Raw genomic sequence first — 25,015 nt, 5'->3', positions numbered from 1 at the left:
AAAAACTGTAAACGTCTTCAAAGGCCACGCCTCGGTTAAACTTTGCAGGGAAGCACCAAACATGGGATGTAGAGAAGTGGAAGAAGGTTTTGTTCTCTGATGAGAAAAAATTTAACCTGGATGGTCCAGGTGTCTTCCAACGTTACTGGCATGATAAGGATATCCCACCGAAGATATTTGCTACACAACACAGTGGAGGAGGTTCCATCATGATCTGGGGTGCTTTCTCCTCCCATGGAACAATGGAGCTTCAGATTATACAGGGGCATCAAACAGCAGCTGGCTACATTGACATGTTGGAGAGAGCATCCTTATTGACTGAAGGCCCTTGCTTGTGTGGAAATGGCTGGATCTTTCAGCAGGACAACGTTGCAATCCACAATACCCACAGGATAAAGGACTTTTTCATGTTGAATAACATGATTCTTTTGGACCATCCAGCATGTTTGCTCGAACTGAACCCCATTGAAAATGTTTGGGGGTGGATGGCAAGGGAAATCTATAGAAGTGGCCATCAATTCCAAACAGTGCATGATCTTTGTGAAGCCATTTTCACTACTCAGAATAACATTCCAGCCAGCCTTCTGCAAACGCTTATATCGGCCATGCCAAAGCAAAATGTTTGCAGTTATTCGCAATGAAAACCATGCAACTCACTACTGAGAACTCTTGTTGGGCATTTCCTACCCTGTTTAGGACTTCTTTTTGGTATGGTCTTAAACCTTTGACCAACTAGTATTTAGGCTAATTTCATAGTGTTCACATTTTCCCTATTAAATGCTAAAAAAGTTTTTTTTTTTTTCAGCTTTCGAAGCTGTACTCAAATAAGTGGTTTAGTCTAACAATGCAAAATACATATTTTTTCTTTATGCTCATTGGCCTTAAGATTTTGGCTAGCAATGTATGTGTTGACATATTAACAGGACAACTGCAATACAGAATGATCTGAATAACTAGTAAGGTATCCCCAGATGAAGTAAAATTCATTTCATACATTATACAGCATGTAACAAGAATTAACACAAAGTAATACACATAAAAACTCTTAAATAATCCAAGTTTATCTTTTATGTTCACAGTACTAAAGAGTTTTTCATTATTGTACTTGCATAGGTTTCTTTACCTTTGACCCTTGTATTTCAACATTTTCTCAGCTTGTATTGCTTTAATATTTTGATATGTCATGATGCATGTATGAAGACGTTTTTGTATTAAAAACTAGATTTGACATATTGATATATGATGAAATTCCAGCATTTTTTAATTTTTAGTAGTAGATTATTTGTTTATTTTAAAGAAATAAAATTTAAAATGTTAAAATATTAATAAAGAAATACAACTTTAAAATGTTAAAATATTCATTGACAATCATAATCTAATGAAATTTTCTTACTGTTAGAGAGATAATAAATTCTATAAATACATCTTGTAATAACTTTGTATTACACAACAGCATCTGCTCAGGACAAAACTTGAATGTCTGTAATTTTGATCATGCAAATTCCACTAGCCTTAAACTGTGGTAAATATATTCCTTTTTGTTTTCTATATATTTCAATGATGTACTCTTAAATACTACATCTCCTACAGACTTTTTGTCAATGATCTCGCTAGTCCTCCCTTACATATCCAGTAGGCCTGTGAAAATACTATCTTTAGGAAATTAATTCATTTCAGTGGAGAAAAAAACTAAGCTAGCAGTTGAACAAAATTTTTTTAATGTGATCTATGCTCTGAGGAAAGAGAATTTGTGTTGTCTTGCCAGAAGCATACCTGACCATAAGAGAGTTGTCCAGATTAAAGGGTCTGTCATTGACCACAATTATGGAGGTGGACAATCACCAGCTGTACTCCTAATTATGGAAAGATTACAACAAGATCTATTTCAAGCACTGAAGATGGGGTTAGATATTTTTGCAAGGTTACAGGTAATACTGTTATGAATGTAACTGGTGATTAGTGTATTCTGTGCTAAATATAGAAGTGTCACAGTGTGTTTAATCATATAAGGTGGAATTAATTTGAAATAATGGTGGCACAGCATTCTGGCTAAATAAAATTATAGGTACACTGTACTTATGCATTCCCACCCTACTACATCTCTGTTACTAATTTATTACTTACACTGTATTTAAAGTTTGCAGTTAGTTTGATGATACTGTAGTCCATTCTGGAGGCAGACTTAGATATTGCTGCTACATTAAAATTCAAGCTTGTATGTCAACTGTGAGGGTATTGTATTCTGTACTTAAGCAGACTTAAATATCAGTGCTCAGTTATTATTACTTGCATTAAATTTTAAACTTATGTATATACTGAGGTTATTCTATTGTTTACTAATCCAAGTGATCCAGTATTTGTATTTAATTTATTTCCAACCACTGCATTAATACATTCAGTGTGAAAATGTATCAAACCAAAACAAGTAAACTCAATGCATTTTGCATAAATCATGGGAAAATAAGTATCAATTATTGTCTTCCCAAAACCTGTTTCTAAAATTACGAAAGTAACTTTGTTGTTTAAAATACATTTAATAATCATTGTCTGTCTAATCTTAAAATTAAACCCATGTTTTCTTTCCATGAAATAAATATATTCATCAGTATTAATTTTGTAAACAATAATATGGGAAATCAACACTAGGTGTTATGATTGTACATAATTTGTAGTTCCGAGGCTTTTATTGGTTCCCTGTTGTAGAGAGTGGCTGATGCATTTTTTCCATTAGATACATTTAAACCATTGCAAATTGATCATAGTGATACAGAAATAGCTGAATTATTCTAGTTAATTCTGTATTGAAAGCAGACTTAGATATTGCTGCTAGGTTATTATTACTTGTATTCAATTTATAGCTTATAAGGAGGCTAAAGGGTATTATATTCTGTAAAGGGATACTTGGATATTGGCAGATAGCTTATTAGTACTTACCTTAAGTACTAATTTTGTAGTTAGTTTCAAAGTAGTGTATTATATACTGAAGGCAAGATTCAGTATTGTGCTTTATTATTCTTACATTCATTTAAAGCTTACATTGAATACATTATATTAAAATTTGAAAATGGATATCAGCAAATCACTTGACAGCCAAAACAAATATAAAGTTATGATACAACAGCATGTACTGGAACTATATTTTCATATCGGTTGGCATTTTGTAGGTAGCATGATGCCACTGGAAGTTGATCACTTTTACAAAGGGTTATGTCATGGCCATTTACATGTCAACATACTCATATGCTCAGATCATTAATATCAAGGACAGATAATTTTAAAGATGGAAATATTCGTTCTGCTTAATTCTATTAAAAACAAAGGAATAAGGATCAACTTTGTGTATACCTTAAGTAATTATTCAACCAGCAGATGCTGAACATTCTCATGAACTTAGTAGCGGTGTGGTAGTTTCAGTTACATGAAGATGTTTGGTATACTGAAGCATGCTTTTAAGCAGTCAGCCAGTATCTGCAACCTACAGAACTTGACAATAGTAATATGGCTTCAGGCTTTCAATTACAAAATGTTAGCAGAAGTTATTGCATGTGACTATTTCTTGCCAAAAAATGATAATGCTTCATCAGAAAAATGTATATTATATAGAAAATGTTAAATACTATAAGCAGCTGTGCTATAACTATATAGGCATAATATTTTACATCACTACAATAGAGGGTTCAGAAGAACCCCTTGTTCATATGTATGACTTCCTGTATAAATGTAATGGATTCACTATTGATATGAGTGAAATAATACAAATGTAACTTACTAATGTTAATACAGACATGTGGATGTACACAGTGATATAACACACTTCACTGATAATGAGATCAGAGGATGTATATGGCGATGTGATGTGCTAGAGTGACGTAGAGATGAGTGTAGTCAACACATGTAACCTACCACAGTGAAACAGATAGGAATGTGTCAACTTGTGATTTATCCTTCCAAATTAAATATATTTGATTGGGCTGACATGAATAGTGGTATACCTGTCAATATAAACATGTGGATATAAACTATCACAGTAATATACAAGTCAGTCAACACAGTGATATAATGTATAACAACAATATAAATATCATGGGATCAAATTGTGATGTAATTTATCACAGTGTGTAGGTGCAAAGTAGGTCAACAATACAACCTACCAGTTATAAAAACATTTTGTGTGTGTGTGTGTGTGTATATAGATATACGTAACACTCATATTCTACTACTAAGGTAAGATTTTTCCACAGAAATTAGTATTTATAGGTTTTCCCTGTGTCTGTAGCAATGCAACAGAAATATACATTTTGCAATTTCATATTTGTGTGATTATTGAAGATATTTTTTATTCAGTGTTTGAAGTGGGATGGTTTGTGGAATTTTTAGAGCTGAGTACTATCTTTATGTGTATTCATTATTATGAAAGTCACTGAAATATAAAAATTATAAACCTATTAGGTTAGATAACGTAATGTTAGGTAAAATAGTGGAAAATAATAAAAACTGTTCACAAAGTATACTCACAAGCAGCTCACATGTAAAATGACTTGACATGGTAACATGAATTGCATGTTTGCTGTGTGATTTACAACTTGTGTGGTGGGATTATTAGTTAAAGAGCAATGAAACAATACAATTAACTATCAACAGATGTATACAGTTATAAGTTATAGGTTATGAACTTAGTTACACTGACCAAGCCATAGTGAGAGGTTTCATTTGCTCTACTTTAATTTCTGCCTCTCTCTTATGTACCATTTTAAGAAAAAATACAGTCTCTCCTCCCAGTCCTTTATCACCATAAACAGTTATTGCTTCATTGTTTGAGAAGCTTACAATCTACTAAAAAGTTGTTAGTGGGTCTTGGAGCTCTCCTGAAATGAAGTGGAAAGGCATCCCAGTTCAAACACTGTTTTTACTTCATAACATTGTACATAACAAATCTAAAAACCAAGATTATCAATATAGCTGATTCATAACTAAGAGAACTGATATCCTTCAGATTGGTCTTGATGTAGTTGAAGGGATTCGATTTCTTCATAGTCAAGGACTCATTCATCGAGATATCAAACTGAAAAATGTACTGGTAAGTCACAAGTCATTATCAAGTTAAAAATCCCAAACCTATGATTTATGGTAACTGTTTTCTTTCTAAATAAGTTACTGATAAGCTGAAAAATTGTCTTTTCTGGTAACTGTTCCATTTCTCAATGGCTGTTAAGCTGAAATATCTATCTTATGTGGTAAATATTCTCTTTCTCAGTAACTTGTTGATAAACAGAAAAACTGTCCTATCTATGAAATTTTTCCTTTATAATCATATATTATTAATTTATGAAAATTTTTATACAGTTAATAACTGTATTGTTAAATTATATTTGTATTTCCGATACCAATCACGTTCACAAGTTTTGGTAAGCAGTATTTAATAACTCTCGAGATTTATTTCTGATACCTGTCACCTTCATGTTCCTTTATTAAATCTCATTTTATTTTTTGAGTGTCAAAATAATAACATTTCTAGTGATTAGTTACTTCATAGACGTATTTATAATTGGCATCAAGTTTCCATTTATGATAACTGCTACATTTGTAATTATGAATATGCGTGTTTTAATACTGTATTGTTTGTTCCTCTCATTTTCCTACTCATTCATTAATAGCTTAAAATTATATTGTATCTATGGCAATATTTAAATTTTAAGAAATATATTTTAAAATTAAAAACTAATACTGCCACATTTTATTGTATTTAGTTTACACAACAATAAGTGCAGGCCTCAATGGTTTTATTGTTTTTAGAGTTCTACACTAATTCCTGTACACTGAAACTGATATCCATTTATCTCCATCACGTACAGAAATTTTGAAAATGTCATATGCACTTTCACATAAGTGAATCTATGCTTTAAATGTTGACGACCACAGGCTATATATTTCTATATACCAATTGCCATATGAAATTCATATTGATTGTTCTAGAATGCATGAAAAATACACCACTAATATATAAACATTTAACAGGCTGCATGATGTTATTTCTGGATAGTATATATTTGTGCATGCACTTTGACATCATTATTGTTTCTTTTCAGTATTATTTATTTCTCATTATGGCAATGTGAGGTTGTGTAAAAGACTCAAATATATTCTGTTATATCTGGTAAATTTGTTGTAAAGAAGCAAAGACAAAACATTACAGAATTCATCAAACAAATAAAACTTGGGGACCAAGACAAATTGTGGGCTCCATACAAAGTTGCAACATTTGTGTCAAAGAGTTGAGGCAATGAACTACAGGTGAAAAAAAAAAAGTACTTGCTTTTTAGAATTACCATGGAGGTGACTACTGTTTTTGCTCATGTAACGTGCAAGACTACAACACTCAAAGTAAAAGGGGAATTTCTTATCCACTCCGTTATAAGAACTGTTGCTCACGGCCTTAATGTACCCATACATACTTTACCAGAGACTCTTAATACAGTTTCATCTGATTCTCATATCAATAGGAACAATGATAGGGACCTGAAACTTCTGATGAACCATCACTTTTCACATGGAAAGAGAAGCATGGATTGCCTTTAAGGATGTTATTGACAAATGTTTAGGAAACAACAAGGACCCAAATGGCAAAAATATTATCAGTAATATGCTTGAAAAATTCAAAGAGTTGGTTTGTAATACAAGCTTGAAAGTTCACTTCTTACACTTATATACTAACTATTTCCCTGAAAATCTCAGTGTCATCAGCAAAGAACGTCAGTATGATGGCTGGTTACTGTTGGTTAAAAAAGAACATTACATATAATAGTTAAACGAACCTTATATGCAAAAACGGCTTGTTTGGGTTGAGAAAATATTTTACATAGAAGAGCGAACAACGTTTCGACCTTCGCTCTTCTATGTAAAATATTTTCTCAACCCAAACGAGCCATTTTTGCATATAAATTTCTCAACAAGTGGGTTTCTCGACATCACTGAGTTAAACAAACCACCTAAATGTCACCTTATGTAATGTTTAAAGGTTAGTATACTTTAAATCCCTTATAGTGATGGAACATGATGAGATACATGTTCGGCATGTAATGTTATTTGAATACAAAAAGGGAAACAATGCCTCTGTAGACACAAAGAATTTTATGGAATTGTTTCAAATATTGAAAAGTGTCAACAATGGTACAGCAAATTTCATTCCAGTGACTTTAGTCTTAAAAACTGTTATGGCAGGGCCTGACATGTTAGAACTGATGCTCTGAAAATGCTTTTTAAGTCTAACCTAAGGCAAAATACTCATGAAATTTATGAGAAAGCATCAAAGGTGTTTGAACTCTCCAATGATCATCATTTCCAACATGTGAATGTTGCTTCATCTTGTGAACCATTTTTGGACAGAATTGTCACAGGTAATAAAGAATGAAACACTAAAAACAATGGCTCAATCCTAGACCAAAACCAATTCTGATCCCATCCACAGAAAATAATATTTTTGCATTTAATGAGATATCAGAGGGATAATTTATTTCATACTGCACAATCCACAGCAAACTGTCAGTGCTTAGATTTAAGATTTATAGTCAACAACTGGAACATTTAAGTCCTTCATCAAAAACATCCTTTTTTTCATCAGTCAGAAAGGTGTTCTTTTTCTCCATGACAATGCACATTTGACACAACAAAATATTATGTAGTTGGGTTGGGAGGTTCTCCCCCACCCACCATGGCACTATCTTTTTCATTTGCTGCAACACCATATTTAATAGGAAAAAATATGCAAATGTGTAAGGTGTTAAAGACGATATCATGTTTCTTGTTTCAAAGACAAGAGATTTCTTTAATCATGGCATTACAACCTGATTGTAAGATAGAAAAACAATCCATAAGAATGGAGACTTCCATTTAATAAATTTTTGACGTGTAACTTTGTTTGTTTTTCATCTAAAAAGAAGTGATTTTAATTTATTGATGACATAATACATAAAAGAAAGATTTCACAAAAACTCGGGATGAATAAAGAAACATATTCATTTGGCATCAGTGTTCTTTCCTCTTCTTCATTTTGAATTTTTGTTAAAAATCATAATAATAAAAAATGTACCATTGTGGTAAACAAAATAATTTTATATAGGCAAGTTTATTTTCCCCTGATCCGTAAAAAATTCTTACGTGATAGAAAAAAATGAATATCATTGCTGAATTATGGAAAATTTGTTATTAAAACTGAAACAATTTCCATGAAATTTAAATGTACAAGTCTGTGTAATATTTAATGATACAGCTAATGTAAATAGATGTTTGGAGTTCAAATATTAAAAACTGTTTTTTTACTGTATTATCAACCAAAGTGATGCTATGAACTACATTGTTTTCTCTGAATTGGACAAATGTTTATGTTAAATTATTGTTCCAATAATTCCTTATCTTAAGCCAATGCTGAAAGTACCTTAACAGATATAGGCTTCTGTAAATTTGAAGCTATCATAACAGTCGTTAATGTTGAAACATGACAGTTACGTTATTTACTTTAGCTGGATGCTAGAAACAAAGCTAAGATAACTGACCTAGGCTTCTGTAAACCTGAAGCTATGATATCAGGCAGTATTGTTGGAACACCAATCCACATGGCCCCAGAGCTGTTCACAGGACACTATGATAGCAGTGTAGACGTTTATGCTTTTGGAATCCTTTTCTGGTACTTGTGTGCTGGAGACATCAAGATGCCTTACATATTTGAACAGTGTCAAACAAAGGATCGGCTTTTTGACAGTGTTGTTCAAGGTAGGATGTTAGTATATGTTTTAGTTTTTAATCTTGTCTACAACACTTAGAAAACCTAGTATTCAAGTTGTTTATAAAACATGAAAATTCATACATGCAGCTACATAATGTATCTTGTAATTAGCAACATTGCAAATAAAAGCATGCTTCCATTTGTACTTATAATCTTATCAAATTTTAGGATGTTTGTGTGTGTAATCATATTATTTATTGTAGAAGAATCATATATTGTGTTCATAAATATAGGTGGATCATTTTATTTCATTGTATGCGAGATTTTTTAAAATTACACATTCTGCTGAGTTTAATTTCCTTAATCCAGCTCTTCCCAGGGGATGATTTAAATAATTTTTGTTAACCTTGTCATATCATATATTGGACTTGCTGTATATTGTTTATTTTTTGCAAAAATAGTATATTTTGTCTTTAAAACCAAACTTGATCAGTCAAGTTTAATAAATAAGTTCAAAACCAATTCTATTCTTCTTTTATCCTAAATTTGTATATAATTTTCAACAGTAAACCTGTTATGTCAATCTTAAATTGAGTTGATTTTAAATAAAATATGCTTACTTTTTTCATACATCAGAAGTAAAGTTTCTTGGGCATGCTTTATATCTATCGTTTCTCACATTAACAGCTAAATTTTCTTAAAAAATACAGTCTAACACTGAGAACTTGTCACAGGTGCAAGACCAGAAAGATTGCCACAGTTTAGTGATGACTCTTGGAAACTGATGTGTGAATGTTGGGCTACAGACCCAAAACGACGACCTTTTCTGGGAGAGGTAGAACCTAGATTGAAGTCCATTATGGACTTTTATAATAGCAACTCTCCAATTATTGGAAATTGCAATCAATCAAAACAATTTGTTCATCCGGGAATCACAGAACCTGTCTTTTACAGTGAATTGTTGAAAGGTGCCTTATAGTTTCTAGCCACACCAGAAGGATCACCAAGGCATTGCACAAGATCTCTTTTTTTTTCTTCTATAAGCAATTAACATCTAGTGCAATATAAACAAACACATCTATTATTTTGTCTCAATAATCCAGTAAACTTGTGATGTGATATACACAACCTTGTGTCTTCATTTTATCTCACTAAGCCAATGAACATCCTAACAACTTGTGCACTGTCAACAAAGCCCATTTGTTATAATATTAAAATTACTCAAAGTATAGAAACGTAAAGAGCTTTTTATCAAACAGTTTATTTTGCTTTGTGAGAAACACCACCACAAGATATAATCCAAAATTACATGAACTACTCAGATTGTGTTTAGTATACATTTCCTTTGAAGAAGGCAATATTACCGTGGTTATTTTGTTCACAAAATATTTAAAGTTAAATTGCTAACTGAGATTATCTTAGTAAATTTAGTAAATTCTGAAAAAGATAACATTAATGTGTAACAAACTAGTGTCATTTTGCACTTACTTACTAATTAAGTATTTTATTACAAGTTTCAGCTTTCACAGTAAGGAAAATTTTTTAGAACAGGTATAACATTTCCATTACTAGTGCAATAATTTTCAAGTGCACAAGTTTTAGTGTGTTGATTGTTGGTTTAAATACCAAAATCTTTTTTAACCAATAAAACTTGTATACTAAGAATGATTGCTCTAGTGCTTGAAACATTATACCTGTTTCAAAAAAACCAATCTTCCTTACTGTAAAAGCTACAGCTTGTAATGAACACTAGTATGGATCTGATCTTTCTTCCTGTCATTGATGGCTAACTAAAATTTACCAATAATCAGTTGAGATTGAATAAAGTCCCAACCCTTCATATTTGTTTTAATGATATATTCATTTACAATAGCCAGTTTACAACCAAACCATTATGTTACACAACAATTAATTACTAAAACAACTTTTCAGTTAACATAAAATAACTTTTCTATTTGGAATCTAAGATTACTTAGTTATCTTCACTGGTGATAGTTTGGCTTTACCTTCCATTAAGAATTATTCTTATCTTGCATGCTTTCTCCATTAAAGGTCACATTGTTTAAGTCTGATTTTATGACAATGAAATTATACATAACTGAATGCACTAAATATATATTCAGAAAATCTGGCAGTTTCTTTAGTATACATTACAATTGTGTTGTACACTAAAAAATTAAAATGTTCTAATAAAGTATAATTAGTTTGTGAATTTCCAAAGCATATATTAAGTCAGTTGGAGGGCAAGGTAATGCATAATGTCAAATATGACAGGTCAAGTGCAACCACCCCACCTTACATTTCATAGCTAACTTAAATAAATAAATTTTGCAAAATCAAGCCTGACAAAGAGGCATAATAGTACAGTTAATGAGTCAAATGTCAGTACCTTCCTTTTTGAGCCAATCAAAATTAAGATCATGAATGAAATGAATTTGTGCCTTTTTCATAGAATTATTGGTAAAAATCAGTTAGCTTAACAACATCTGATATATAGAAAAAGCCAGTGCATTTTGGTAATACTACTTCCAACAGTGGCTTTTATGTCATGTGGCTCGGCAACAAAAGTGTAACGAAACATTGTGTTTAGTTTATGTACTGAAAGTATAAAATAAAATGTAACTGCATCTTTACTTTAGGCTTGCTATATCAACACCCACTTCACGTTATAAGGTTTCAGGGCACCACCACCCTTTCACAGCCCCCTTGCATCTACGTCGCTAAGAGGCAGACAGTAATCAAACTATTCTATCTGGATATGTGCACTTAAGGTTTTATGACTCTTGTTTTGAGAAATCAAGCATAATGTGATGCACACTGGCTTTCATACAAGTTAGATAATAATACTTCAGTTTCATTTACTTAACTCCTATAACTTCCTATATGAATATCACATTTTTAAAGCAAAAGTTTATATTTTATCTGATATTTTCTCTACTTTAGTTGAATCATCAGTGTACAGTAATATGAAATTTTGAAAATTATAAAATAAAATGAACAACTTTTTCTTTGAATGAATTATTTTTGCCAAATCTTTTGAATTTCCACATTTTACTTTTTCACATCTAATTGCCTGGTTTGTGTGACATTCAACATTTTTCAGATCAGAACAGCAGCAATTCAAAGTGGAAACTTTTCCATATATTTACATATGCTCAAGTGTAGCCCTGAACTGAAATATTCATAATTATCTAACCTTATTTTTGTTTTTGAAAATTTTTTAATTGATAGAATGATTAATTTACCTTTTAAATATCTTCAAAAATAAATACATAAATCACTAAAACAGAATGTTCAAATGTAACTATTTTAACTAGTTTCTAACTAAGCAATTTAACAAAAAATAAAAGTTCAATATATGCTGGTAAGCACTGAATCAATTCCTCCACATTCTAACATCTATTGGTGCCAATTTCAAAAGGACTGCTGAAGGTGTGATGTTTAAAACAAGTCATTTATATTGGTTATAAACAGAGACATCCAAAAAGGAGCATGTAGTTTTGCAAATTGTTCTAGAAGTATAGATGGGCAGAACTCCTGTCATGAGTTGAGAAGATTTAATTCTCATTACAGGAGGAAGTTATCACATTGAACCAGTACATTACACATTGAAACTGCTTATACATTGTGTCTAGAATACATCCAAGATCATAAATGCTATAATATTCAACTTAAACAAAAAAGAAATTTCAGAATTTACAAGCTAATTATGTGGTACCCAAATAAAAAGATTGAGAATTTCAAACATTTTATTTGAAATTAATAAATTGAAACTTAAATAAAAATTATCTATTTTCATATGACAATCTTTCTATCCCATATTATCCTAGCAACCCTCCTGAATCTCTTCAAACAATTCAGTGCTCTTCTGAACTTATTTTCTCTTGAAAAAAGTAAAGTTAGAAAGAATCTGGTTGAGGTGTTTAAGATTTTGTGGCAATCAATAGTGTTGATGCATCATCATCTTTTTTAATATTTAACAGTAAGATGACTATAGAACAAATAAATATGGCAAGGTAAAAGTAATATTCAGCTAAAACAACTTTTTTTTTCTAATAAGGTAGTTGTCTTCAGATGTTGTAGATGCAAAGTGTGAGTGTAAGGAAAAGCTTGAAACATGTGAGTTATGAGGGCTGGCTTTGTTTTCTTGTGTGCTTTAATTCAGTGGAAAGGATGGCCTAGATAAGCAGAAAGGCCCCTTGTTTTCCTTTAATCTTAAATTTTACAGTAGTAAAAAAGTTCCTCACTCAAACATCAATTAATTTGGCTTATAAATTGTACTCCTGTGTTATTTGATCTATAAGCCATTATGGCCACTGATAAACATTCATCCCTCTTTCTCTGGTTATTATCCATAATAAGTATTAAAACTGTAATCAATGTTTGAACACTTTCTTCACCAAACCTGTTCCCTTCCGGAAGGTGAAGAATGAGATTTTTCAATTCACAATAATGTCCACAAATATCTAAACAAAAGTTTAAAATTTCTACCCAGGTCTGAATAGATTATCATCATGAATGTGCTAAAACTGGAGGTAAAATTATGCACGATAACTCTTACTATTTCTTCGGATCCCATGGTTTCTAGTATATACACTTAAGCCCAATTTGTTAAATATTCAAAGAACCAAAATATACTTATGTTCCAATTTTCTTCCTGGGAATGACCTCAAAATGCTAAGATCTACATGCTATAAAGGGCTTGTAGTTTCAATTGGTTGCAAACAACAAAGTAAGTTTTAATTAGACATCACTGTTTTGCTTTTAACATGATAGGTACATCTCTGACACAATGTTTTACCTCTTACTAAATTTATTCCTAGTGAATAGCATTACCTATCAAGTTCCCACACACATTCAAAACTGGGGAACCCATAATCCTCAAGTACCACCAGACCTACCAATGAAGAACACTACTATCTACATCCTTGCATAACATACAACAATACTCTCCATAAGCATGACAGGTTTTATTTAAAAAAAAAAGTTTCTTAATCATGGGTTACACAATGACTGATTACAGTTAGAGTAAAAAAAAAAATTAAATTTCAACATGACATAAAAAAATTATTATATGCCTGCATACCACACTGCTACAAGGTATATTTAAAACATGAAATAACTAGTAAGTTATTGAAGGTGCTAAAATACTTATAATAAAGGGAGAAGTTAATTATGAAATAAGTATGGTAATGAAATAAATATTTTTTCACAGTTCTAAAAACTATTTAAAAATTATTTATTTCAAATTCTGTTGACTTAACAGAAGATGAAAGAAAATGTTTATTTTCTACAAAGTGTTCAGACTTGTCATGGTTCTGAATGAGACAAACTTTTATTTGTACTCAAATAATATATATGTTATTCAACTTTCATTTTCCAGGCTTAACATTTCTTTAAAATATTTTTCAAAACAGTTATTATATGTGGTAAGTTATCAATTGGTAATGTATGATTAAAAAAAAAAAAGAATCATATACACTTTTATTTCTTCATCTTTATTCTATCTAAAGAAATCTGTAAACAGATCTATGGTATTAAAACAAGTACAATTAAAATTACTTTACACATTATATGAAGCTACATTAGATCAAGTAAGTAAACCAAGCACTTGTATACAACAATCACTGAAAAAGTATCTAACTACTTTACACATTATAAGAAGCTAGTGGGAGGCAACCTGTGATTAGCTCTGACATTTACTAGGGGGTATCCAAGTTTCTATTTTTGGCTTTGTTGTACTGTATGGATAGTATGCCTCACTGGTACCAGATTTATTCTCTACATGGTCAATCATCCACCGATGTTGAACAGTTGGAACTTTGGTTGGTGAATTGTCAGTCATATAGTGAAGCCACAGATGCCTAAGAAAAAGAAAGAGCATCTGCCATCACAACAGACTTTTATATAATAATAATAAAAACAGGTAGATTAGTTGGTTGGTTTGGTGTTTTATGGCAACTAGGCTATCTGAACCAAACATTCAGAAAAAAGTTAAAACTGAAGTAAGATTATTAAAATTCATAAAAGAAGACTAAGGTAAAACAAGGCAAATCACAAATAGCATTAAATCCAATTTTTACATATAGTTTACAGCAGTAAGAGAAAAACTACAGTATTACAAGTTGTAAAGAACTTTCTGTAGTATAATTGTAATTATCATAACTCACCAGCAAGACTAACAGGTAAGTTCAAATACCACAGGTAGTTACCTGAAGTTGGCCTTTCCAGTCCTGGTTTCGAGTTATTTGACATTATGGCCATAATCTAATTTCAAATCGAACTAGATGTACTTTGATTCTTAAAAGGGAATCACATTAAAAAAGGTCTAATGTATAAACTAAAAACTTAAATAGCATTAAAAAGATTAATGGCCTTTAAAAAAACTAAAAAAATTTCCAAGGTGGACAATGTCACCACTGCCAATAACACTGTATAACGTTATGAATAAACCTTGGGATAAAACATGTTTAAAATGGTGCCGTTGTTGACAGTCGTAACGAGTGCAAGAACGTAAAATGTGGCTTATTGTGACCTGATTGTTACACAGACAACACATTGGTGCATCAGTCCCAGATAAAATAAAACAATGAGTTAAAAAACTGTGACCAATGTGTAGTCTAGTAAGAACAACTTACTCTTTCCGATCCTTAAGAAAGCTTGTTTTCACATTACTCATTCCAAGTTGACTGTAAACTGGCATGGATCTGAGCCTTGAATACAGGATCATAGTCTATGTATGGAACGGGCACAGCAGTGATAGTGCCAGGGCAGACAGATTTAGCTGTTGTGTTAGCAAGCCCATTCCCACAAATACCAATGTGGCCTGGTATCCAGAAAAACTGAATAAAAGTAGATGTTAAGAGAAATGTGAAGGGATGATTATAGTCATAGAGACAATCAGCTCAAAAGGAAAGAGATGATTGTTCTGCCATAGTCTTGATGGCTGAGAAGTGGGAGGAAGAAGCAGAAGTGCTAGAAACACAGCAAAAGCTTTCATCCAGAGTATCAGCGATGCTCCTGATATCAGCTACTTCCAGGCCATTAGAGAGCAAGATCAAGAGGAGGACAGAATTATATTGCCCACTAACCTTTCAAATCTTGTCCCATATGACTTTGGAACAGGTGGTAGAAGAAATGCTGGTTGTGAATTTAATCCAAGATTCCTTCCGGCTTTGACATCTTACCCACTAAGTATGTGCATGGGTCTAATGGAAAGAGATGTGGTGTGAGAGTGTGGGATACCTACGTAAAGTATTCCAGGCCCATTTTTGAGCCTTACATGCCACGTGACAGGAATGATTCCACCACGGACAAGGATGTTGTGGAAAACGTGTTGAGATTTTAGGAATACATCGAGCAGCTGCCTGTATAGTACGAGTTACTGCTGCCACACAGTCATCTATTGATGGTTACAGACAATAGCAGGATCAAGTTCTGCGAGAGTAGTGAAAGAGGGCCAGTTTGCTTAATCCAGCTTCCACCAGGGCACCCTTGTCGGATGGCATCAACCATGGCCAGTTTCTCTCAAAATTAAAGGAAAATGATCACTACTTCGTGGATTATTGTCCACCCTCCATGAAAAGTGGGAGAATAGTGAAGGGGAGCAAACTGAGAGATCAACAGCAGTAACGGACAGACTAGGTGCATGAAAATAAGTATAAGAATCACTATTGAAAAGAGAAAGGTTGTGATCAGAGAGCATACACTCTACAGAGCAACCCCTCCAATCAATACCAGCATTTCCCCAGAGGGCATGATGTCCCCCAAGGATTAAAAAAGGAGATGGTAACTGTTCAATGAAAGCATCAAGGCCTGATTGATCATATGTCTCTCCAGGCAACAGGTAGAGAGGACAAACAGAGATGGTATGACCCAAGGAAACACAGAGAGCTATGGCCTCCAAAGGTATGTCAAATGGCAAAGACAGGTTGGGCACATGCTGATCAACTAACAGTGCCACCCCTCCATGCCCTTTTACATCACACAGCCTGTAATTTCTGTACAAAGAAAACTGCCAAAAGGTGACTATATCGGTAGGTTTCAGAAATGTTTCCTGTTAGGAAAGACATACAGGATGGTAGGAAGCAATCAGTGTTTTGATGTAATCCAGATTACAACGTAAACCTCAACAGTTCCATTGCATCAAAGTGACCATTTTAATTTATATGTAGGCAGATTAGGTGGAGAGCCCTTATATTTAAGACCACACATTTTTTCTTTATTGTCTTTATTCGAGGGAGGTCTATCAACCTCCATGGATCCTGCCCTGGGTTGACTGGGCAGGTCTTTGTTATTGTAAAGGAATTCCAGTGACTGAGGACATGAAAAAATGATTTTTGCATCTTGGGGTGGGAGAAGATGTACCCGAGGAAAGGCTCATACCAAAAACCAAATGAAGTGGATCATGGGGTTTACTGGAATGTATGTTGGGGACAAAGATGGATGTTGATGCTGATTCATCAACTTTTTTAACCATGGAAGTCAAAAGACTTTTCATTTGGTTTGAGAATGATTCTTTTGGAGTCACAGAGAGATCTGTCTGCACTCCCATTGTTGTAGTGAAAAGAAGTGCAGCAGAATACATCCAAAATGAAGTGGTGGACAGCAACTTTCGAGCCTCAGGGTCAGTAATGTTTTGAATCATTTTCAAAGGCTGCATCTCTTTTTCTTCCAACCATTTAGGGCAAGAACAAAAGTAGGATGATAAACAGCCAAACGGACCCTCATTGCATACTCATATGCATCATGGTCCTAGCCACCACAATGAGCACATGTTCAGAAACCATAACATGATGTCCTTGAGTGACCAAACTGCTGACACTGGAAACATCTGAGAGGGTTTGGAATGTATGGCCATACCTTGCAATTAAGATAACCTGCCTTGAAGGTAGCAGATAGACGTGGTGATGTAAATGTCAGAATGAGGACATTGTTCAGCATCATAATTCCATCTTTGCAAGTAGAGATATGCCTCACTGCAGAAATTCCTTGGGTGGAGAAACCAGCGAGAATCTCAGACTCAGGGATGTTCTTCAAATCCCTCTCAACAATAACTCCTCGTGACTAATTCAAACTAGTATGAGGTGAAACCTCAATAGTTATATCTCCAATCACCTTTGAATGCAAGAGGAGTTCACTGTGTTGAGATGTGGATGTTTCCACCAATATGTTATAAGAACAAAGCTTCTTTACTGACTTTGGAGAGCCAGCAAGTACCCCTAGTCCCTTCTGAATGAAAAAGGGATACATCTGCCTGAAAGGTTTGTCTGAAAGAGAATGTAGTGTAAGAATATGAGGTACAGGTGTTACAGATTTTGAAGACTGTTGGTCAGGATCTTCAAGACATGGTCATTTACCTATGAACTGTTTTTTCACTATTTTATTTAAGTTTTTATTTGGAGGATCCACAAGAAAAAAGAATATATCGGTGCTCACTGACCCCACCTACCATGGAGCCCTATGAGGGGATGCTCTACAATGACAAACAATGCACCAATGAGCTGCATTGGTTTCGTGAGCACTGTACCCAAACACCAGCATCAGATACAGTGTCCACAACACCTGTTGAGAACATCCAACACTGGTTCTTGGTTGATCCATGCCCAAGTGTACCAGCTGATTGACCCTATGGGGACTACCCCAAAGCCAAAGTGGTGTGTTAGGGTTGGACCTCTCAACCACCAGGATCCTCTCCTCTCCTTCACAGGTCACCACACATGGCAAAAACGTGGGTGGATGTTTAGATCCCAGAGTAGGCAAACTGAAAAAACAGAACCTTCCCTGGGAGGTCTCCTCACCATATACAGGAATCCACACCTAGGGAAAAAAACAGGTGGAACTCTGGTTGGTGGATTGTCAGTCGTATAGTGAAGTCACAGATGCCACGGAAAAAGAAAGAGACTATCTGCCATCACTGATAAAAACAACAGACTTTATAATTATAACTCATGTATTTTTACTTTCAATGCATGTTATATCTCTTTGTATTCCATAATTATTTAACTGAAAGAGGCCTCAAACTTTTTCAACAATTTTGTTTTTCATATACTAACTTATTCATCTAAACACACAACTGGAAGAAAAAACTTTACACTCATTGACTTACTAAAATTCCTTTTTGGGATACACAAGTATTTTTATTATCTACACATTTAGAAAATTCATATTTTACTATAAATTTTTCAGAAAACAAACTATCTTATGCACCTTTTCAAAAAAAGTATTTTCATTCCATATGAAACAACAATGGTCCTCCATAATAATAAATTCTTGTCATACAAGTTGACATTAAATGCTATGGAAGAACAGGTTGCTTCAGAAACTAATAAAATAATTCCAACAGAAGAATATTTTTTTTAAATAACAGGTTTATGTTCAGAAAATTATTAAAGATAATGAATAGCATAGTTTTGAATTGAAAATACAGTGAACAGATTTCAAAAAAAGGCTTTGTTCTTAATAAAATATGGCAAACACCAGTTTCGTATTATGGAATATAACAGATTACCACTAATATGGAAAACACCATTTGTGGTTAATAAGAAATAGTAAACAAAGCTGTTTTGTAAGGTATGAAAAATTTGTATTCCATGAGATATTACAGATTACAGAAAAGAATCATTGGGTTAACAAGATATGGGAAATACAGAGAACATTATGGGAGATTTTACACACATTATAGAACAACATGTTTAGCAACTCATGGAAAATGTCACGTTAGTGTAATATCTTAAAATTTAATAATACGTTTGCAATCATCATTTTCTTCATATTCACAACCATGACAAAACTCATCAAGATATATTTTACTATGATACATGAATGTAAAAGAATAACAAAACATCTTACCATTCTGCTGGTACTTGACTTCCATCATAGTCCATATTGACAGCTTCACTGTATTCTACCCATCTGTTTCTTCCTGTAACAGAATTCATACTATTTACATCATACAGTACACATCTTTACTGTAACCTAATCATGCTATACCTGTAACATAATATGCAGTGATCTAACATACCAGTTCTGATATAATCATCACTCCAATTTTTTCACCTGTTTCTACCTGTGAACAAAATTATACTGCTAAACTATTATATTAATACTAAAACAGATCTTTTACCGTAGTCTAGCCATGTGGTTATACGTGTATCAGATATATAGACTCAGTATTCTACCATACCTGTTTTGATACAGATCTTCACCACAATCTACCCACATAGTTCTACCTGTAACAGAATACACAGTGATACACAGACACTTATGATGTGCATAACTGAATATCCAGAAAGTATATTCCATGCTGCATCATGAATTTGCAATTATATTATATCCAGTTATAGCATAATATGGAGAAAAATTAAACAAATCAAAAATGAGTTAAAAGTTGATAATATTTCTTCAATTAGTAATGCAATACAAAAATAATTAAGATTACAGCTATATTTCTTTTAAATGTAAATTAAATTTGCTAAGCAAGTTTATCTACATTTGCATTACTTGATTAACAGTTGTTGCATTTTATTAGTATTTTGAAACATAAAAGAACAATGTTCAAAAAAAACATTTAGTTAAATAGAGTATTATGTTGCATATTTTATGCAAGTACAGTCAGAATTTAAAACGTATGAAGCACAATAGGTCAACAATAAAAACTGTCTGCCTTTTAAAGTGCAAACTACATTGTACATTACAAATCAAATATCTTGTTAAAATTGGAAATTATTTTTACAGTAACTTAAAAAAAATTAAAATGAAGCATTTGATAAATTTACAGAGGTTCCTGTTTATTTGATAAGCATTTAAAAACAAATACCCAAAGGCCAAACATAAAAAAAAACCTCAATTACTTATCTTGAGATCAATGAAATGGAGTGTTATGTTACAAGTTAGTTGAATTTATAACAATATCCATTACCATTTGAATACCAATACCTCTGACCCAACAATTCACTAGACTGGTAGTAGATCGATATATACAGTATATTGGATCAGTTGCTTTAAAAGATGTACAACTTGAAAAAAGATGATAATCCTAACACCCAACTCCATAACCAGACTTTTTACTCATGTTTTAACATAACAAAACATATTGTTTGTGATACAAACAGTGAACTTAGCCACAAAAATATACAAACAAGACACAGTTTGGTCCTTCAGACTGTCCTCACACACGTAGTCTTCAACTAAAGGCCAAGCTTTATTTTTCTGCTGGAAGTGGCTGACCAAAAGCATCCTTTGTTGAGGCAGACCCAGTAAAAGAAGGAATCAGAAAAAACAAGTTTAAATTCTCACCAGCTATTCCTGGCTCATTTATCAAAAAGACACCTCAGAACCCCCAAAGACACAACCCTTGGTCCACATGTATGTCACCATCTTGCAGCACATCATATCATGGACAGTTCTGACCATTAACAAACACCAGATAGCAGAGGTGGAAGAGAAGACATCTGTTTGACCACTGAAATAAAATCATTAACACTGGAATTTGTACCCATCAGTAATGTTTTTGTTAAGTAATTTATAAATATGAATGAAAAGAACCACAGAAACACCAATCATGTTAAAAACCACAACTTAAACAGTAAATAATCACAACACTCCTATTGGTAAAAACCCATGTAGAATGTTTCATTAAGAAAAAGTAATTACCTTTTCTGAATGAGGTACTTATATCTAGTACCAAAATACATGGAGCACTGAAGTTGGAAAAAATTTACAAATTAATTTCCTTAAGACATTTGAGTGGAGTATTAAAAGGCTGTAGCAAGCTTTTTTAATACTTAGATGGTTAAAAAATGGAAACCTAGGAGATGAAGTAGCAACAGCTTCAGCAGATGGTATGTTTTCAAATTTTTCTATCATAGAGTTTGAAATATTCCAACTCATACTTTCAACAGCTTCCTTTACATTCCAATTAAAAACAAAGCCTAAGCTTTAAATCAAACTTTATGTCAGGTCAGGTGTGCTTTAAATATGCAATAACATGTAAAGTAACATCATGGGTCATTACTCCTACATTAGTGCCAGAAAGATGCCTGGCTTTTAAAGTTTTAAGTATTTTATAAGTGGGTTTTGCTGAAATTTAATTATAATTGCATTATTTTAATAGAGAATTTTCTGCCAATCATAAAAAGTTACATATTCAGCTTTTGTACAACAAATGAATAACATTCACAGCACTCACACACCTATTCCAAAAATATTAATATTTCATGTTTATAAATAATTTTCCTTCAAGATTTTCACTCCAGATATTGACTTATTTCTCCTTTATTTACACAATCTTTTCTAGTTCCTCTTCACAGAAAGTAAAAATGTCTTCCATAAACAATATTCAATAACTAATAATTCTTACCATAAAAATACATATTATTTTCAAAATACTTGTTTCCATATTTGTCAACTCCAACTAGAGTTCCTTGCTTAAGATCATCAGTCCTGTAACAAATAAACAAAATATTTACTAGGTAAACCATATACAAAGGATCAACCAAAACACCAAATCTAAATTCAAATAGCCTTTTACATTCCTATGCATGTACCTATCCAATAAAAGTTTAAATACTTATTTCATCTTTCTAAGAAGCAAAGTGTCATTGCTACTATCCAAGCTACATACAGAAACATATTTTCCTGTACTCAACTCCAATCACTAAGATATTCAAACATCTTTCTTGAACTCCTCCAATTCTGCAGCTTCTAATACACCAAAAGTAAATTATTCCACCGGCCAAACAGATATGCAGCTAAAGATTTTTACAGGAGATCTAACAGACTTTTAATTACAACAATTGCTGATTTATCAACTGATATGTTATAGGAAATTAGAAAAAAAAATCAGCTTTGTATCATATTAAGTCTTAGAGCTATGGCTTATTATATAAACCAATGTCTTTTACAATTTTGGGTTTTCAGGTGATTTTACTGCTTCACTATGCAAATCCTAAGAGAAACTTGGTTTGAGACCATTTTTGAATTCTGTGAGATTAATTCAGTCAGTGTAGCAAATTTCAGCCTTCTACCACCATTACTCTTGCAGCTTTAAGCAGCCAAAGTTGCCCAAAAATGAATTTCCCAAAAATAAAAAATTAAATTTTACAGGGCTGTAAATCAGAAACTATTAGAGATATTGATCTAATCTTTGGCAATTTTTCATTATATGGGTAGATAAGCACATGTGAATTTTTTCAAGGCATTCTGTAGGGGTCACCTACAGCCCCCTAGATGATTTGACATGGAATGACCCTAATGTTATATAGAAATTATGTATAATTAAAACTTTCAACAGCTGGCTATGCCATCTTCATATTTTCATTATTCCACTACGTTTCATGCAAAACTTGTCATAAATTTAATTTATTTCAATCCAGTGAAATCACAAACTAATAGACAAACTAACACTATAGACACAGTCATCTCACTTTTGACCAGTCTTATTTATTTAATTTGCTCAAAATTTTAATAAAATAATTACAACTCAGAATAAAAAATATTTGAAGTTGAAAATGGTAATGCATCTAATTCATTCAAAAATAAATACCATTGTATGTTAGAAGCCTTATGCATCAACTAGTGCAAGTTTAACAGTTCTTCTTGATCCAAGATTTATTTAATATACAAAATAGTTATATTCGTCCATCTCAACACTTCCTTAGTGACAGATGGTGCACTAGATATTCTTCAGAATTAAGTCAAACCAAGTTAGTTTAATATGAATGGTTTAAGCTTTAAAGATTTTTTCAGACAATAATTCTTGATGTATACTAAATGGTATTCACATTACTACACTATCAAAGCTTACTTAATAACCCATTTGTGACTCTTTCCCCTCAATTTAGTCCTGGTGAAGGACATTTACCTGCATATAAAGAAAGGTACTTCTAACACTAATGCTTCTATCTCCAGTGTTTGAAATGTTCTATTACTGCATGCATGTAATCACATCAGTAATTACCAAGTAGGCATGAAAAAATGTCCTTTAATCATTAAATTATTATCTTACCTACAAGTGGACATGCATGCACCCAACAGGCCAGTGCATTTTTACCTATACTCCAATTACAAAAAGGCAGTCTGTTAAACTCTAAAGTGAAAAAAAAAAAGTCATAGAAGGAAAGACAAAGACAAAAATGGTCAGAGAAAAAAAGAATGTCCAGACTGTCACTGTTAATGTAATTCATCTTAACAGAAATAAAGACGGTGAGTTAAAAAAGTCAAGCTTTGGAATAGAGTAGGCACCTCTAACTGAGAGAATATATATTCACATTAATAAAATGACATGGAGATGCAAATATAACTTTTGACAGTGTACATATTATCTTCAGCTGAGACAGTCTTATTGTTCTAACAGTAACAGAATGGTTGACCTTTGATAAAGGTTGCTTTCAGGCTTGGATGGAGTAACCTTAAGGGAAACCTTGGTAAAATTTAAGTTGATTTTGAATGTGAAAGCATATTTATATCTTTAATGAATGCGACAATCTTAATAAAAAAATATTACGATAAGCCAAATCTGACAAAGTACATTCAGGTATTTATAAACAGACTGAAAAATAAAAAAGTGAGTCACAAAGTTGGGTTACATTTAGCCCCTAGAATTTATATACCCTAAGCCTATTCGGCTGACCTTCTGTTACATTTAAAAACTTGGCTTGGTCAAAATTAACTAATAGTAACATCTGTTACACAGCTGTGTCATCTTTATCACTTTATCATTATTATTTATGGGTCAACCATTAACTCAATATCACTATCATAGTATTAAAGAAATATTTTCACGAATGACCACACATGGTAAATATTTTGAGTATTCTTTTCATGTAGTATACAAATACATACCTATATAATTTTAGAAATGAACCAAGGATTCCGCCATTCTGGCGTATAATATCAAAACATCTCTTTATTTTATCTAAACCAATAAGTTTGGCCATTATTGTGCTTCCAATACAATACGGTTAAAACTTGATTGAAAAGGAATATATGGCCTACACCATATGCAACGACACCTATTAATCTCTAAAGTTTTACTCTGTTTTTCTTTTTAATTTATTTAAATGTTTAAATAACAATTTAAAGTGGTTAGTTTTTGAAGAAAAAGAATTGCTAAAGAAGTCTTTTGTCTTCAAAATAAGAAGATAAGTATTTAATATGCAGGATAAGGTACAAAAATAATTCAAACAAAAGTACTGAGATAAGATCGATAAAGATCGAAGCAAACTTGTTTACTTCAAAATGTACATCCCTACACCTGGTGATTCACCTGTGAGCTTAAAAACGTATAACACTAAA

General features: G+C 32.5%; 2 protein-coding genes across 3 annotated transcripts in view; one reads left to right on the top strand and one right to left on the bottom strand.

Annotated features, from left to right (window-relative positions):
* The window catches only part of LOC143250562 (dual serine/threonine and tyrosine protein kinase-like), a 75,033-nt gene extending 63,299 nt beyond the window's left edge, over positions 1-11,734 (top strand). Inside the window, exons 13-16 of one of the 2 annotated variants that reach the window (XM_076501301.1) lie at positions 1,769-1,928; positions 4,994-5,077; positions 8,517-8,766; positions 9,454-11,734. In XM_076501301.1, the coding sequence (XP_076357416.1) occupies positions 1,769-1,928; positions 4,994-5,077; positions 8,517-8,766; positions 9,454-9,698 (739 nt within the window). In that variant the 3' untranslated portion in view covers positions 9,699-11,734. Of the gene's footprint in view, positions 1-1,765; positions 1,929-4,993; positions 5,078-8,516; positions 8,767-9,453 lie in introns of both variants that reach the window. The other variant, XM_076501300.1, reaches the window with a different exon arrangement.
* A 2,467-nt stretch (positions 11,735-14,201) lies between these two features.
* On the bottom strand, positions 14,202-24,739 carry ND-B17.2 (NADH dehydrogenase (ubiquinone) B17.2 subunit). The gene is made up of 4 exons (XM_076501302.1): positions 24,563-24,739; positions 22,080-22,162; positions 19,571-19,643; positions 14,202-14,583 (listed from the first exon to the last, which is right to left on the bottom strand). Exons 1-4 carry the CDS (start codon positions 24,655-24,657, stop codon positions 14,406-14,408), a joined length of 429 nt encoding a protein of 142 aa, XP_076357417.1. The 5' UTR covers positions 24,658-24,739; the 3' UTR covers positions 14,202-14,405.
* Positions 24,740-25,015: the final 276 nt, after the last annotated feature.

Source organism: Tachypleus tridentatus, chromosome 5 (assembly GCF_004210375.1).
Source record: "Tachypleus tridentatus isolate NWPU-2018 chromosome 5, ASM421037v1, whole genome shotgun sequence".
NCBI lineage: Eukaryota > Metazoa > Arthropoda > Merostomata > Xiphosura > Limulidae > Tachypleus > Tachypleus tridentatus.
The sequence above is the reverse complement of the archived record's forward strand: the minus strand, read 5'-3'. Positions and strand labels throughout refer to the sequence as shown.